This window comes from Macaca thibetana, chromosome 4 (assembly GCF_024542745.1).
Source record: "Macaca thibetana thibetana isolate TM-01 chromosome 4, ASM2454274v1, whole genome shotgun sequence".
NCBI lineage: Eukaryota > Metazoa > Chordata > Mammalia > Primates > Cercopithecidae > Macaca > Macaca thibetana.
The window spans coordinates 38534480-38551071 of NC_065581.1; the positions used below are offsets into that span (position 1 = coordinate 38534480).

The following is a 16592-nucleotide window of genomic DNA, read 5'->3' on the forward strand; positions in this document are numbered from 1 at the left end:
CAAAAGGGCCACATTTCAAAAAGGTACCATAATTTACCTATTAAAAATCAAAGAAAACTGTGTTTCTGAAGGAGACTCCTTCATCTCTCTAGGTTTGGGACTGGAAGTCCCTTGGTCAGAAGCCAGAAGAGGAGCCAGTCTCCCAGACTCTTGGCCTGGACCTTCCAGTCAGCACCATTAAACTAGAAAGTCTCCCTGCTCACAGGTTAGAAAATAATCAGTGGATTTTTTTTTTCCTAAGACTCCAGGTTCAGATGAACTTGGTTGAAACTAGGCTTGGGCAGTGACCTGGAAAACCAGGAAATGCCCTCAGAAAGTCCAAGAGAAGAAGACATCTGTTTTGGCCTGGCTTTTTCAGACACACTGTCTATACCAGCTGTGCCTAAGAATCATCTAAACAGCTCTTACAACCACAGATGCCTTGATGCCACCTGCAGGGTTTCTGATTCAGGAGGCCCGGGGTGGGGCCGGGCATCTGTTGTTGAAAAAGCTCTCCAGGTGGTTCTGACATGCGCCAGGGCTGAGACCCACTTCTCTACACAGCTTCCAGTCCTCCAGATAATTAACGTATCTCGGCTGAGTTTCTGGGACTGGAAAGGAACCAAGAAGAGCCTGGGGTGGAATCTTCAAAGCCAGCCAAGCAGTGCCCTCGAGCCTGCTCAAGCCACCACCCAGCCACCAAGGTCACCCACCCCTGCAGCTCCAGCCTTTCACAGGCAAAAGGCTGGGTTTGGGGAAGGGGAGCTGCTATTCCAGCCTCCCTGGCCTTCCACATTTCTCAAAAGCGCAGCCTATACCTCCTGTTGCAACATGCCACCCACACCCGGAGCTCCCTGCCATCTGCCTGCCACCCCCTCTGCGCTCGTGAAACAGAGTCCTCATAGTTCACCTTCGCGTTTACAAAGTGCTATCACTCCTGGGCTTCTCTGTAATCCCAAGAGGTAAGTGTGCCTGAATCAGCCTTCACATGGGGAAACTGAGGCTCAGAGAGGCGAGGCCACTGGGCAAGGACCCTCAGAGGCAGTAGGCTGCCCACCTGGCCCTCCAACCTGCGTCCAGTCTTCTTACTTGAAGCCCTCATTATGCGTAACGCAATCCGCAGTCTAGCAGCATCGGCACCACCCAGATTCACACAGAATCTCAGCCCTGCCCCAGCCCCAGCCCCGCTGAATGAGAATCTGCATTTCCACAAGATCCCAGGGGAGATTTGTGCACAGGAAAGTTTGAGGATCCCCACTCTGTGCTGCAGCTGCCCCAAGCTCCCCAGTTCCCCGGTGGCCCTTTCTCATTGCACCTCCTCCTCTCACAGACTCTGCCACAGACTTTCCGGTCCACGTCCCCTCTCAGGCCTCCTCCTGCCCCCTAAACGTTGGTGCTCCCCAGGGCTCTGGCCTCAGCCCAATCCCTTCTCTCTACTCTCTAATCCCTGGCAATTTTATTCCACCTCATGGTTTCAACCCACATGCTTCTGCAGACATAAATCCAGATGTGCAAATCTACCTCTCCTGAGTTGATCTCTGTCCTGAGCTCAGTGCTCATGTCCATCCGATTTGTCAATATCCCCCCCAGACGTTCCAGCACCAGAATCCCATGAAGTTCAAAACTCCACTCACATTGTCACTAAAACTATTTACCGAGGCCTTGCGACGTGCCAGGCACTGTGCTCAGAGCTTCTTAGGCACCATCTCATCACGAACACACAGTGAGTACGATGATCTCCATCTGACAAGCGGAGAAGCCACAGCTTAGAAAGCAGATGTAACTTCTTGGGCTTTTGCAGCTGGTGTGGGGCAGAGCTGGGATTCAGACCCAGGTTTCTTACGCAGAAGTCGAGGCCCTTAACTACTTCATTTCCCCAAACCTGTCTGACTTCCAGTGGCTTTTGTTCAACCTGTTATCACTGTGTGCCAAGTCTCCCAGCTCCAAATCTCAGAGCCGTTTGCAGCTCCTACTCCTTGCCTGAACTCTTTCCATACACTTTCAGTGCTTAATGATGGTACAATCTTGTGTCTTGCCTTTTGCAACAGCCTCTAACTGGTTCCCTTCCTCCATCCTCAAACCCCTACCATCTATTCTCTACATGGCAGCCAGAACGGTTCTATTAAAAAGGTGTCAGTTCATGTCTCTTCTCTGCCCAAAACCCTGCCATGGTCTCCTATCTCATGCAGAACAAAATCCAGAGTCTTTTCATAGCTTTCAAGGCTCCAAACAATTGGACCTACTAACTCTCTGGCCCCACCTTCTACTCCCCTCCCCCTGGCTCATGCTGCTCCAGCCACACTGGACTCCTCACTGTTGCTCCAACAGGCCAGGCAGGTTCCTACTCCAGGGCCTTTGCAGTGGCTATTCCTCTGCCTGGAACACACCTACTGCACATGCCCACAAAGCTCCCTATGACTCCCCTGGACAACTGCAAAGGCGCCTGACAGTCTGTCCAGCATGGCCTCTTCCCACACATAGCGGCATGGCTACTAGCCCATAATATGGCTTGCATCAACCCAGCTCCCCTGTTTGACATCCTCCTTACAGCTTTGCAATGAGCAGTTCTGGGTTCAAGTCCAGGTCTGCCACTTGGACAAGGGACTGATAAATGACTTTCTCAAGGAGTTGTGATGAGACTGAAGATAAAGCATACTCATGACCGCAGGTTGGACAGTCAATGTTAGCAATGTTTATTATTATTCCTGGACCAGTGCAGTGGCTCACACCTGTAATCCCAGCACTTTGGGAGGCCAAGGCGGGCAGATCACGAGGTCAGGAGATCGAGACTATCCTGGCTAACACAGTGAAATCCCATCTCTACTAAAAATACAAAAATTAGCTGGGTGTGGTAGAGTGTGCCTGTAGTCCCAGCTACTCAGGAGGCTGAGGCAGGAGAATTGCTTGAATCTGGGAAGCAGAGGTTGCAGTGAGCCGAGATCGTGGCACTGCACTCCAGCCTCGGAGTCAGAGTGAGACTCCATCTCAAAAAAAAAAAAAAATTCCTTTACTGTTCCAGCCCTAACAGCCCCAATTCCCTTTCAGCTCATGCTCCAGCACAACTGAACAGCTCACGAACTCCTCACACACTTGGGTTCCTTAGCTTCCAGGCGTTTGCCACAATCTGCCCTCCACCAGGAATGCCCCTCTCAATCCTTACTTCTATTTGTCAAGGCCAGTTCAAATGCTCCCTTTTCTACAAGGCCTTGGAAGCAATTACTTCACCCTTCAAATTCTCACAACCTTTTATCTGCCCTTGTTACATGACATTTATCAAAATCTTCCCCCATCTTTCATGTGATTCCCCTTCACCTTCCATCTTATTCATCTCAGTAGCCCTGCCAATGACCAAAACTGGTTCTTGCTCAAGTTAGAGGCTCAGTAAACATTTAATGAATGATGAGTGAAAGGAACACCACACTGCTTTCCTTCCCTGCAAATCAGACGATCCAGTGGGACTGAGTGTTAGCGCTACTTCTTACCAGCTGTGCAATGTTGAGCAGGTCACTAAAACTCTTGGAACCTCAGTATTCTCATCTGTTCAATGGAGACAATAGTACCCCCTGTGCTGACCTCTCAGAATGTCATGGAAGCAAAGGCTGCAGAGGCATGAAAATGCCTGGTAAGTCATGTGGCACTTACACACTTATAAGGGATTGTTGTTCTAACCAACAATCCTCCCTAAAAGGTTCATTCCCCCTCACACAAAAGGATGCCTGAAAAAACCATGACCAAAGGAATGGTGGGTTATCAAGTGAGGTTTGCTTTCTTTCTTTATACTTTTATGTATTCCTTGATTGTTTTGCAAAGAGCACTATGTTACTCACAGCAGTTACTCATGGTGTTATTCATAGACTTGAGGAAAAATGAGATTTCATTGTTGAAAAACAAAAATATTCATTCCTTTGAGTTAAGCCTTGCTCTTGCCTCCTGTATCAGCGTTTAAATGCCAGAGAAGCCCCTTGGTACATAGTACCTTCTAGCAGCAGATGTATGCTTGCAAAGCAGGGTCTTCTGACCATGGGGAGAAGATGCAGAAGAGAGGCCATGTGCCAGGTTTATACAGAGGCGTTTCTGCATGGGCACAAGCACCCCCATTCCCCCTGCCACAGCCTTACCAGAGCAAGAGCCCACTAGGCTAAGCTGAGCCCCAGCATCCAGCTGGGGCCTAGGGAAAACCTGATTCATCTGAGATCACAGCAAGTGTGGCTTTGGCCATGGGCAGGTGCCTAGGGACACGGGGGTGGGTACGTGGGAGCTGGAGGGAGGCTTGGAATTCCAGAAGGCCCTAAGGAGCCCTTTTCAGTCCCAGGTTGAGGAATGAGCATAACTCATCCCTTAGATAGGGTGAGGCCCACGGGAGCCCAGGAAAGGCAAGAAGCAATGTGGCGGCCAAGCCCTCCCCCTGCTGGCCACATCTGGAACGGCAGCAGCAGCCGCACAGGGCAGGGCCCCTAGGCAGTTACACACACACCAGGGACCTGGGACAGTGTGAGGCTCAGGTGTCCAGAGGTGGGAGGTGAGGCAGGGCTCTTCCAGGAGTGAGAGCCGAAGACTCCATCTCCTAGGTCCTCTGTCTTCACCAGGTGGGTCATCTCCTAGTTCACCTTCCATGAGCCCAGCCATGAGATGAAAGTGAGGGGTGGTGGGGGAGTGGCAGGGACACGGGGACAGTGGCATTTGGGGTGGGGGTGTCTTCCACATTCCTGCCTCTGTCTCACTCCTCCCAGGCCCTCCCCCATTCCTCCTGGGCAGCTGGGAGAAGCTGGGGCTGCTACCACTGCCCGGATTTCCACTCCCGCCCCCAGGTATTGATTTCCTGCATCATTCATTTGCCGGGCCTTGGCGGCTGTGATTAGCTCCCTCCATTCTGCCTACAGATTCCACCCCACGTCCCCCCCCAAGCCTGTCCCTCCATGTTCCAGCAAAGCAGAGCTAATATACCAGGCTCTAAATGAGGCTTTACCACCTTGGCCCCAGCAGCTCACAGCCAGGCCAAGCCAAGTAGCTCTCAGCTATCCCCTGGCCACCCCCTCAAGGATGCTTTCTTGCTAACAAAATCCCCTCTAACCGACCTCCTCCCCTGACCTAGAGTCCCCGCCCAACCATGAAGCACAGATTTCAGCCTGTAATGTAGGACGGGACGTCATGAGAATCTTGACCCTAAGGCGGGGGCTCTCCAGCCTGACACCAAGGGTCTGGGGAGCCCTCAGGCTGGCTAAGGGGCCAAAATCAACTTGGGGTGGGGAGGTAATGCCAGCAAAGCAAACAAAGCAGCTTGGATTTGTGGACACAAGGTGCTCTCCCTCGCTTGTGCAATTTCTGTAAGTGAGAAGAAAGAAATAACAGAAGCACAGAGCTTCTTGAGGACATCAAGAGAACCCCAAGCCTCTGTTAGCCCCAGGGAACCAAAGTTTTAAGGCATGGGATAGGAACTCCAGTGAAAAACCTCAAGTACCCACACCCAGATCAACACCCAGGAGACGACACTGGGACACTCACTTCCTGAAATTCCTTCTCCGTACTCCCCAGAGGAGGGAAAAAAACGGATTTGGTGATAATTCTGTAAGCTATGTTGCTCTTGTCAAATTATTCAACATCTGTCTTCATGTTCCTACAAAAATTAGCATAGGATAGTAGTTTCTGATGACACCTTTGGTGAAATATTTTGACTTCCACCAGTAAGTTGCAAACAACCTGTCTTAAGGATAATGTCAATTCCCACTTCTGCATATTAAATAATTCAGGGGTTTGTTATGTTTTTATAAGGGAGAGGAATCCCACCGACCTGTGGTCCAACTGCTATGAGAGGCGGAGAAGCCAGGACAGAAGGCGGGGTGTTCCCGGACGCTATCCGCATGCAAGATATTCCTCTTCCATCACTTGGCTACTGCCTTTGCCCCAGAACTAGGCCACTGGGGCCAGCCCAGCCCCCTGGCTTGCCAGAAAACAGATTACAGGATCCACCCCAGAGGACAACAAACTGGGCCAGGAGATTGGGAGGCGAGGGAGGGAGGGAGAACCAGCTCCAAATGGACCATCTGGTCCAGCACTTGGCTGTTGTAGCATCTGTGCCCTAAAGAAGAACAAAGCCACCTGGCCAAACTGAGAGTGCCGCCTCCCCAACCCTATTGCAGACCATGGATCCTAGGGCAGGTGGTGGACCTCAGTGGGAGGCAGGACATAGGGTTCTAGGCACCGACCTCCTACCAGCCTCACAGAGATACAGTCTAGGCCAAATGCCGTCAGGTTTGCCCTCCACTGCCTGCTCGTCTTCCTCCCCTCTGTTCAGCCCCTCCCTTATCCACACAGGCCTGGGGGTAGAGGGGCAGGGGCAGGGGCAGGGGATCCCTCCTCAGGATACACATTTTTCTCCTATGTCTTGAATTAGACCTGCTGCCTCCCTCCCCCGTGCCAGGGCAATACTAGGCTTCTAGCCTCTTCTCTCTTCTAGGGCTGCAGGCTGGGACTCTGTGACTCGCCCTAAGCAGAGACCCTTAAACAATGCCCCACTGTCCTGCTGGAAACCAAGTCCTAGAGACACTTCTCATGGAGAAAGAATTTCCAGCCTGCCCCCAACTATGGCCCTTTCTTCATTCAACAAATACCTGCCGAGCTCCTGCTGTTGTGACGGGGACTATGCTGGGTGCTGGATGCAATGCCGGGCTGGAGTGACCATCCCTGGTCCCTATGTGCCGCCTTCACTCTCATGCTGTTTATTCTGCTTTGGGGGTACAGAAAGACTGCTGGGGAGGGGGCCAGAAGAACTAGTCCCAGATCTTTGACCTACTTCTTAAGCCAGTCCTGGTCCTACAGAGATCCTCCCTTCTGCTGAATCTGGCCAAAGATTCTAGCATCACAAGGAACTCAGCGACCTCCTGTCATCCTCCCCCTCCTCCTAAATCTTCTCCCGCCTTCATCCACCTCAATAAAGACTTTTAAACCCAGCAATTCCCCTGAGGCCTCAACACTGCCTGAAGCCAAGCTCTCAAAGGAAAAGTGGCATGTCACCCATGCCTTGGTCACCCATGTCGCCCTTGGGCCCAGCACACCCAGCCCACTTTGATTGGCTCTGAGTGAGAGCAACTGGGACCTAGGCACAGAAGGGAGGGGAGAAAACACAGAGAGAAAAGGGTAATATATAAGCCTATGGCTGAATCCTGGCCCTAGAGTACTCTGAAATGAGGGTCCACAGAGACCACTGCCCCTGACTCCAAATCCCACTCTCATTGCTGGGTTTACTAGACTAGGAACAGAGGAACCTCCTGAAGATGAGCCCCAAGCAGCCTAGAGAAGGTTAGAGAAGCTGGAGGGGATAGAGGACAGGCATGACCAGGAATGGATCTTGCCAAATGCACGCAATGGCACAGGGAAGGAGGGTAGGGTGGAGGACAGCCGCATGCAGGAAGGGCTCTCCATCACCCTCCCCAGCCCCAGGGCTGTGTTGAGAAGGCAAAGACCTCAGCAGCACCTCTCTTAGGCACCTTGACTTGGGGAGAAAGAAGACTTGGGAAGAAAGAAGAAAGAGAAACCCCAGTCTACTGGCATCCTCATCTGCCCTGGAGAGGCCAAGGCCTCCAGGACCTGCCCCGTGGCCTCCTCCCCCAAACCCAGCCTCTCCCAGTCCCTGCTGCATTCTTTCCTGCCTTTGCTGGCCTCTGTGAGGGGCCATGCAGTAAGACACACACAAACTAATTAAGAAGCAGAGTTTGGCCAGATGCCTGGGCTAGTCTTACCAGAGAATTAAGCCCAAGCCAGCTAGCTGGGTAGGGCCAGGAGCATGTCACCTCCCAGACACCCTTCAGGACACCCCTTCCTCTTGCCAGGCACAAGCAGATGGCCAGGCACCCTCCAGGGTGCTTTAGCCTCAGCACCTGAGGCTGGCAGCCAGTAGTCAGTGCCTATACCACCCCACAAAGAATAGGTCAGACTCCCCTGGATCTAAAAGAGGAATCATTAGTCCCTCCACCCAACAGAAAAGGAGAGAGAGAATCCTGCCCGCCCCAGCCACACATCACTAAAAAGGGACCTGGACAAGCCATCCTGCAGTCAAGAGAAAGCAAAGTAACGGCCACTGGGCCCCTGAGAATGACTTTCAGTGCTGTGGGGTTAAGGCACTGCGGGAGGCTGAGCCAGGTGACTGAATGGATGATGCCTGCCCCGGGGGCCTTCCCTGGGAAAACCCACAGGATGGAAGGGGGAAGGGGTAACCAGAGTCTCCCTTGGAAACCAGAGCGAGACGTGCGGACGCAGGAGCAAGGCTGCGTGGCAGGAGGCAGAGTTTGGACACGTATCCCGGTGGGTGCGTGCCGTGTTTGCGTTTTCTGGGGATGGTGGCTGAATGTGTCTGTGTGTGCGCGCAGGAAGAAGGAAGGTGGGGCTGAGGTTTGTAGCTAGGAACCGGAGACGGGAAGAACTGGTTCAGGGAAGGTCCGAAAAGGGATGCCGGGGTCGTAGGCGCCGGAGCCAGGGAATGTCGGTATCCTGATCAGGCTGTCAAGCCGTGAGTAGAAGAAGCGAAGCCGCAGCAACAGCGGGGAAGGCGAGCCCGCCGCCCGACCGCGGTGCTGACAGCCGGCTCACCCGCAAGCCGCGCGGCAACTCCGGCTCATGCATCGCTTGGCTTCCACTCCGGAGGCCGAGCCAGGACGAGCTTTCAGTGCAAGTCGCTGCACCAGTCCTGGGCTGGGTCTGTCCGGGTCTCCCGAGCCGACCGGGTGCTCTCAAGGGTTCCTAATCATTCCCGCCTCTAGCAGGGTGTGGGAAAGTGGGTACCTCCCCCTGACATCCCGGCTTCACACCAGACCCTACGACCAGCCCCTGTGTTCCGAAGCAGCTAGCTCGGTCTCCTCGCGCCCTGGAGAGGGCGGGGACGCGGGCATCCACTCCAGAGTCCGAGTCGAGGTCTCCACCAAACCCCGGCAGCGCGCACTTTGCGCCTCTTGCAAAGTTTCCGCGCGGGGCTAAGCCAAGGTGGAGCGGGACGCGGGCTCTTACCGTAGACTCCTTGTCCCCGGCAGTGGAAGGGGATCAGCGCCAGAAGTAGAAGGCAGGTCACCTCCATCTTCACGGCCGGTGCTTCATCCCCGCGAGGCGGCGCAGCCCGAGAGGCGGCGGGGGGCGCATTCGCCGGGGCCCCGCGACGCCCCTATGTCCCCCCCTTTCCCTGAGAGGTGACAGAGAGAGTGGCGACGAAGACCAGGAGATTGAAGAGGCGGAGGTAGCGGAGACCCGGGTTTCTCCTCCGGCGGGGTCGCAGACCGCGTGGGGACGCAGGGGGCGCTGGCCCAGCCCCGGGTGCCTCCGCGCGCCCGGCACAGCAGCCAGCGCCCCGACCCGAGGAGCCCGGCCGCCGAGCGCCGCGGGTCCCCAGGGCTGTCCGCGCGGGATGCTGGGCGCCGGGGACCTCTCGGCGGCGGCGGCGGCGCTTCGATCCAACAGGCCACGGACGACTGACAAACTTGTCGTTTCCCCGCACTGGGGCCGCCCCTCAGCGGAGCGGAGTCGGGGAGGCCGGGGCTCCGCTCGAGTTAATCCGCTGTTTCCAGTCCTGCGGCCGCTGCCGTGGGCTCAGCGGCCCCACTCAGGGGGCCGGGCTGAACGCACTCGCGGCGGCGAAGGAGCCCCGGGTCCGGCCCTCCTGATCCGGGGAGCAGCGCGGGCTGGGTTCGGCCGAGGGACGAGCGCCGCGCGTCCCCGGGTCCGTGAAGTTAGCCGAGTCGCCGAGAAACCCGGGGGAGGAATAGCAGCCCGGCGCCCCGCGGGAATCTGGAGAGCAATTCCAGGCAAGAGGGGCCCCAGAAAACGGGGAAAGGAGGAAAGTTTGAGTCTTTTGAAAAATATTAGCGCTCTCCCCCAGGCCGGGGCTGCGGCGCGGGCGCCGCTAGCCGCCTCCGCTCGCCTCGCTCCTCTCCCGCCGTCTGGCCGCGGCCGTGGCGCTCCCGGGCTCCGAGCTCTCCGGAGAGCGGGGCTGCGCCGCACCCCAAGTTGGTCGTCCCCGCCCCCGCCCGGCGGCCTTGGCCTGCGGGGGCCCAGAGCGGGCGGGGCCGGGCCGGGCTCCTGGGCGCGGCGGCCGCTCGGCTCCGGGTCGCGGGAGCGCTCAGCTCGCTCAGCAACTTGGGCTTTGCTGTGCTGCTTTTTCGCCCCTCCGAGGTTTTCATTCCGCTCTCCTCCCGCCTCCCTCCCTCCCTTCCTCCTCCCTCCTCCTCGCGTCTCCTCGTTCGGTCTCTCGCTCTCCCACCCGTTGTCGCTCGCTCTCCTGTTTGATTCCCCTCCAGTTAAAAAAAGGAGCCAATTAAAGGCAGCCCAGCTCGCCTGGCCCAGCCTCTGTCCAATTCCCTCGCCTCCCCCAGGACCAATTAGAGAAAACAAAACAGGGCTGGGGGAAGCTGACTGCCTGCCTTTCTCTCTCTCTCTCTCTCTCTCTCTCTCTCTCTCTCTCTCTCTCTCTCTCTCTCTCTCTCTCTCTCCCCCCTCTCCTCTCCTCTCCTCTCCTCTCTCTCTCTCTCCTCTCTTTCTCTTTTCTCTCTCTCTCTCTCCTCTTCTCTCTCCTCCTCTCTCTCTCCCTCTCTCCTCTCTCTGCCTTCCTCTCCTCTTTCCTTTTCTCCTTTCCCTCTCTCTCTTACTCTCTCCGCCCCCTAACATTCCCCCCGCAACCCCGCCCAGCAGGAAAATGTCAGAAAGCAGAAATGGATCCATCTATCCCGAGGACAGTGGCGGAGGGACCTGGGTTTCGGCGCGGGCTCTGCAGCCGCGCGCTCGCACACTCGTTGTTCGCCAGCCTTGCACACCCAGACTAGCTGGCCGAGCCGGAAGCACCATTGCCAGCAGCCCGCGGGGCAAGCACGGCCGCTCGCTCCGGGGACCCAAGCTCTCAGGGCAATGCACACTTCGTAAATGTTTTGCACTTTGGGGAGGCGGGACTGAAGCGGGGATCCTGGGGAAAGGCCGGGCGCCTGCTGTTACTGGGGTCGTGCAGCCGCGCGAGCCGGGCCGCGGCTGTGGGTCTGCAAGGCTGTCTGCCCGGATCGGGAAGCCCCCGCCCCTTTCCAGGCGTCTGGTGCCGGGGCCAGGCCAGAGCAGCTGGCGGAGAGGTCGCGCTGACAGCTCCTGCCCTTGCCGCGGCCCACAGGTTGCCAACAGGTTTGTTCTCACGACCCCTCCGCCAGAGCTTCCCTAAGTCACCCCACATTTTCCTTGGCTAGCCACTCTCCCCATCTTGCCTCCTCTCGGGACCTCAGGCGCCCCCAAGCGCCCCGGGGGCACACCTCCTTCCGGCTGCCGAGCCCGGGCCCCGCTCCAGCCGCGGGAGTCCGGTAGTCGGGTCTCAGCCGCCTCCCCGAGGGCCCTCGGGGAGCAGGGGTGCGGAGAACGCTCCTCCCAAACGCCCGCGGGGAGGGGCGTAGCCTGGCAAGCCAGGCGGGTGGCCTCCCCCGCGCCTCCGATCCCGCCCCGCGCCCAACCCGTGTCCTGCTAATCTCACCTGCTCCACCTGTCGCCGTTATTTGTCTCAGCGTGTGCGCAAGAATTGTTTTAGGTCGGCCCGTGGGAGCGCAGACAATCGCAGCAGCTAACAAGCAGGGAGACTACAACCCCCACCCCGCTTCGACCCCCGGAATCGCTCAATATCTTGATGGTGGTTCCACGACTCTATGCATTTGTCAAAACGCAAAGATCTCCACACCCCAAAAGGGTTAATTTGTCTGCATATAAATTGAAACATAAATTTTAAAAAAATAATAATAATAATGAACCGCCCCTTTCCCAGGCCCATTTCCTGCTGGGTCCCTCCTCCCTTGACTCTCCAGGGCTTAGCCCCACCCGAGCGCGCGCTCCTGACTGCTGGGAGGGGAGTGGGAGGTGTCGGGAAGTGCCTGGTGGCATGGGGGGTTCCATCTCCCTTTCTCACCCCCTTTCTGTCCTTCTCGGGAAGCCCGAGAACATCCGAAGACTCCTGTTCTCTAGCCCACCTCCACTCGTTTGCGCCTCCCTTGTGCCCTCTTCCCTCTTCTCTCTCCTTTCTGCCCCGTGGGTCCAAGGCTGATAGGGGGTCCAGACTCAGTGCGGTGCACGCAGCAGATGCCAGCTGCAGACGTGTTCAGTGAATTCACGAATGATGCCCATCATGGCCAGATATCACAGACCTGGGATACCCTCAGAGTAGCCATCCTTTCACTCCCCAGCCCCCGACTGTTACCTCAAAGGCAAAATTTTCATTTTCTGTCCCACAGAGATACACAGCCACCATGCCTCTTCCTACCCACCCCCCCATCCAGTCGGAAAAGGAAGTGGTGCCAGTTGAGAGAGTGATGAGGACTAGCTTCTTCTATTGTCATCCTCTTCCCATTATTAGAGGGTTCCTGGAAGTCCCCACCCCTTCCAGGAAGCTCTCAGGGAGTGATCACAGCCGCTGTGGCTTGCCCATTCTGAGCTGAATGTGTACTTCTCTATGTCATGGGAAACTGCCCTCTGATTTTCCAATTAGCTGTTCCAACACCAAACAGCAGTCAGTTGCTCCTTTTTGGCTTTGGGGTGAGTTACTGGGGACAGGGAACTGCACTGACTCAGCTGACATTCTCTTGACTTTGCCTTCTCTAAACTCACACACTAGCCTGGAGGAGAGAGAGGTTCATGATGGCGGGTTGGGGGAACAGAGGACCAAATTAGCCAGGCTGGGATTGAACATTTGCTATAGCTAATCCACTTGTGAATACTCTGCAGCTAATTGTATGCAGTGTAAATACCTTGACAGCCTGTTTGTGTGTGCCTGTAAATTCAGCCGTCTCCTCCCCCAAGTGTGCCCTGCCTGCTACCTCAACAGAGCCCAGTGTCTGACAATGGGAGGCAACCTCGGAGAAGGGAAAGAGCCCTAGACATCAGTCCTGTGTTCCAGTCCTAACCTCTCTAGGCCTCAGTTTCCCCAGATATAAACTAGGTAAGATCCCTCTCTTCTTAGAGAAAAGGGGAGTAATAAGAATAACAGCTGACACCATATGCCAGGCACTGTATTAACTATTTAATCCTCATAACCACTATGTAAGACAGGGCTGTTATTCTCATGGAATGACATAGGAAGATGTAGTGACTCACTCAGCTGCTAAGGGGCCAAACTGAGCTTTGACCTCAGTAGCTTGGCTCGGCGACCTTGCCCTCTCCCACTGTTCTATACTGAAGAGGGGCAAGGGCCTAGGTATCTAACAACGTTTCCGCAAGAAGTGTTTACTGTTCCCTTTACAGACACAGAGAACAATACTCTGGCCCCCAAATTGCATGAAGGGCAGGGGGGACATGAGAGCTAGACTGCTAGACCTGACATGGGCCATAGGGCACAGGATGAGCCCGAGGCCAGGCTGTCTGGAGGCTTGGTGGTCAGCACCCAGCTGCCAAGTTTTGGGTTCCACCCAAGATCATTCTAAGGTCACTTCCCTCTAGAGAAAAAAATATATTTTTTGCCTCAAAGAAAACCTAGCACTTGGGCCCCAGGAGGTTTCAGGAACTCGCTGTTGACCATAAGCCAGGGGCCAGGGAACCAGGGGCTCCAGGCATTGAGCACGGAGGGCAACTGCAGTCTGTTGTGACAGCATGTTACTAGAAAGCTCTCCCATCTCCTCCTGCCACTAGCTGGCCTCCGACGAGTGACAGCCTGGAAGAGGAGAGAAGGAGAGAGAGAGAGAGAGAGAGAGAGAGAGAGAGAGAGAGAGGGAGACAGGAAGAGTCTTTGCTAGATGGTGTCATCGCCTTGCGAGAGAAATTGTCTCTGAAAATCATACAGTGGCAGGTATTGATTCAATCTCATTGCAAGACGCTTTCTCGTCATGTGGGGGAAGGATGACTGTGAGGGGCGAGGAACAGGAGAATTATGACCCCGCCGAAAGACCAGTTTATTAATTCGGGCTCTAACAAATAGCCAATTAATGGCTTCAGCTGCTAATTAGTAGGCTGTTAACTCCTATTATAAACTGTGGTGGCTCAAGACTGGTAAGAATGCAATCCCACCATGATACCCTTGGAGAAAAGGGGCTTGTAGACATATGTCACTCAGGGTGTGTAGCCCACACCACCCCCCTCCTCATCCCACACCCCCGGCAGACCTTCTGCTGGTAGAATACAGACTTCGTGAGAGCAGGGACCTTGTCTATATGTTCACCATTAATTCATTTAACAAATATTTGATGAGTGCTTACTATGTGCCAGGCACTGCCCTAGGCACAGCAGACTCAATGTAAATAAACCAGACAAGAATCCCTGCCTTTGTGGAAGCTATAGTCTAGTGAAGAGACAGACAATAGACTACACAAATGGGGAAAATAGGGTATTTGGACAGTACAGGGTATGAAGGAGAACACTAAAGCTAGGGAAAGGAGTAGGAAATGTAAGAGCTGAACTGTCAGAGAAGGTATCCAGAAGGACCCCACTAACATTTCAGTCATGACCTTAAAGAGGAGAGGGACCTAACCACGCCAGTATCTAGGGGGAGGACATTGCAGAGAGAGGGGACGGCAAGGACAAAGGCCCTGCGGTGGTGAGGAGGATGTGGCTGCAGCTGAGAAGGTGAGGGGAGAGTAGGAGGAGCTGAGATCAGAGAGATTTAGGGGGCAAGTCATTCGGGTCTTGGGATTATTGCAGGATATTGGGTTTTACTCTGAACGCAATGAGAAGAGCTGTGACAGGGTCTCGAGCAGAGCAGGGAGGGGATCTAACTTTAACTTAGCAGGCTCACTCTGGCTGCTGTGTAGGGAATAAACTGAAGGGGGTGCCACAGTATCCTCAGCAGCTGGCACTGTGCCTGGCCAGTAGTAGGTGCTCAGTAAATCCTTATCATATGAGTTGATTAATGAATATTGATGGGGCTAGATTGCAAGACTAGGAACCATGCCCACATTTGAAAGGCCAATTTATTTAGATTGCCTTGTAAATTATTTTACAACATCTCCATAGGTGCCCTCATATTGAAACTTTCCAAGGAATTCCACATCCATTATCCTACCTGGTCCTTAAAATGTTCCCGTGAGGTAAATTAAGACATGTGGCCCCCTCCATTTTACAGATGTGAAGACTGAGGCAAGCAGACATTTGCTGACTGGCTTAACAGGCCGTGACAGAAGTGACCAGTTCTAGAATCTTGGGTGTGGGGAAGAACGCAAAGGAGACAGGAGTCCCTCTCCCACTTTTGGCTACTATGTTACAACTACACCCTGACTCACTGTGTGACCTTCCCCTTTTGGCCTCTGGATTCTCATTTCCACAATGAGCATATGTGCCTGGACCACCTCTGAGATTGTTCCCAGCACTAGACTCCAAAGCCTTGTGAGCTCTCTCCAAGGCCTGGTATCTGAAGCCACCATTTCCCAAGTGAGGGTCACCTGGACTTCCTTTGTCTACACTAATGTTGGAAAACGGGAGGTTTTGTTTAACTTTTGTGAGTTGATGGTTCAGTAGATCACAAGTAATTTTGTTTTAACACTGACTTGAAAAATATATGGTCTTCCCACTCTGAGCAGGTGTAAGGATCACTGGTTTACCAGGCTCTGCTTCCCCGCTGGGCTGGGTATGGGAAAAAGCAAACGGGCTGGAAAAGTGGAGTTCTTTTGACTCTTCATTTGGCACCCCATTGTGCTGGAGGCATCCAATAGCTAAAGATACAGCCCTGCTCTCAGGTAGCCCAAGTCTGATGGAGGAGACAGCCCTGGCCCTATGGGCCTGTAGTCTGATGGGGGAAGACTGCTATTATAGGGTTATAGATCCTGGAATACAAATGGAGCCAGGCTATAGATCTAGGGACAGATACTCTATAACAGCAACCAAGTGTTCACTACATGGGTAAGAGTGAAGAGGATGGAGAACTAGGAAGGCACTGGCTGGTGACTCTGATTTCTAGGCTCTTACTGAAAGTTGTTTTTTTTTTTTTTTTTTTTTTTTTTTTTTGAGACAAGATCTCTCTATTGTCCAGGCTGGAGTGCAATGGTGCAGTCAGAGCTCACTGCAGCCTCAAACCCCCAGGCTCAATTGGTCCTCCCACCTTAGTACCCCAGTAGTTGGGACCGCAGGCCCGCGTCACCACGCCTGGCTAATTTTTATTTTTTATTTTTGTAGCAGTGAAGTCTCTCTCTGTCACCCAGGCTGGTCTCAAACTCCCAGCCTCAAGCGATCCTCCCACCTTGGCCTCCTACAGTGCTGGTATTACAGGCATGAGCCACCACACCCAGTCGGCCTCCTATCCTCTCTTTTTTTGTTTGTTTTGTTTTGTTTTGTTTTGAGATAGAGATTCGCTCTTGTTGCCCAGGCTGGAGTGCAGTGGTGCGATCTCGGCTCACTGCAACCTCTGCCTCCCAGGTTCAAGCCGTTCTCCTGCCTTAGCCTCATGAGTACCTGGGATTACAGGCACCCACCACCACGCCCGGCTAATTATTTTTGCATTTTTAGTAGAGACGGAGTTTCACCATGTTGGCCAAGCTGGTCTCGAACTCCTGACCTCAGGTGATCCACCCGCCTTGGCCCCTAAACTTTCTTCAAGCCTGGTTGCCTGCAGCCTTCCAAATTTCAGACAAACCCAAGGGAAGTAGTCTGTGTTTTATTTCGGTTATTTTCTCCTAATGCAAATGTCCTTCTGGGCT

At 54.3% G+C, this 16592-nt stretch overlaps 2 protein-coding genes across 15 annotated transcripts in view; both read right to left on the bottom strand.

Annotated features, from left to right (window-relative positions):
* Positions 1 to 10618, bottom strand: part of MDGA1 (MAM domain containing glycosylphosphatidylinositol anchor 1) — a 65120-nt gene extending 54502 nt beyond the window's left edge. Inside the window, exon 1 of one of the 2 annotated variants that reach the window (XR_007725015.1) lies at positions 8977 to 9293. Coding sequence is in view for 1 of the 2 variants with exons in the window: in XM_050787584.1 (XP_050643541.1) it covers positions 8977 to 9043 (67 nt within the window). In the remaining variant the exon portion in view is untranslated. Of the gene's footprint in view, positions 1 to 8976 lie in introns of both variants that reach the window. The other variant, XM_050787584.1, reaches the window with a different exon arrangement.
* The window catches only part of CCDC167 (coiled-coil domain containing 167), a 699343-nt gene that overhangs the window by 207785 nt on the left and 474966 nt on the right, over positions 1 to 16592 (bottom strand). The window contains exon 1 of one of the 13 annotated variants that reach the window (XM_050787889.1): positions 10625 to 10628. The exons of 11 other annotated variants lie outside the window; for them this stretch is intronic. The gene's annotated coding sequence lies outside the window, so the exon portion shown is untranslated. Of the gene's footprint in view, positions 1 to 4871; positions 4878 to 10624; positions 10629 to 16592 lie in introns of those variants that run through there. One more of the 13 variants, XM_050787890.1, reaches the window with a different exon arrangement.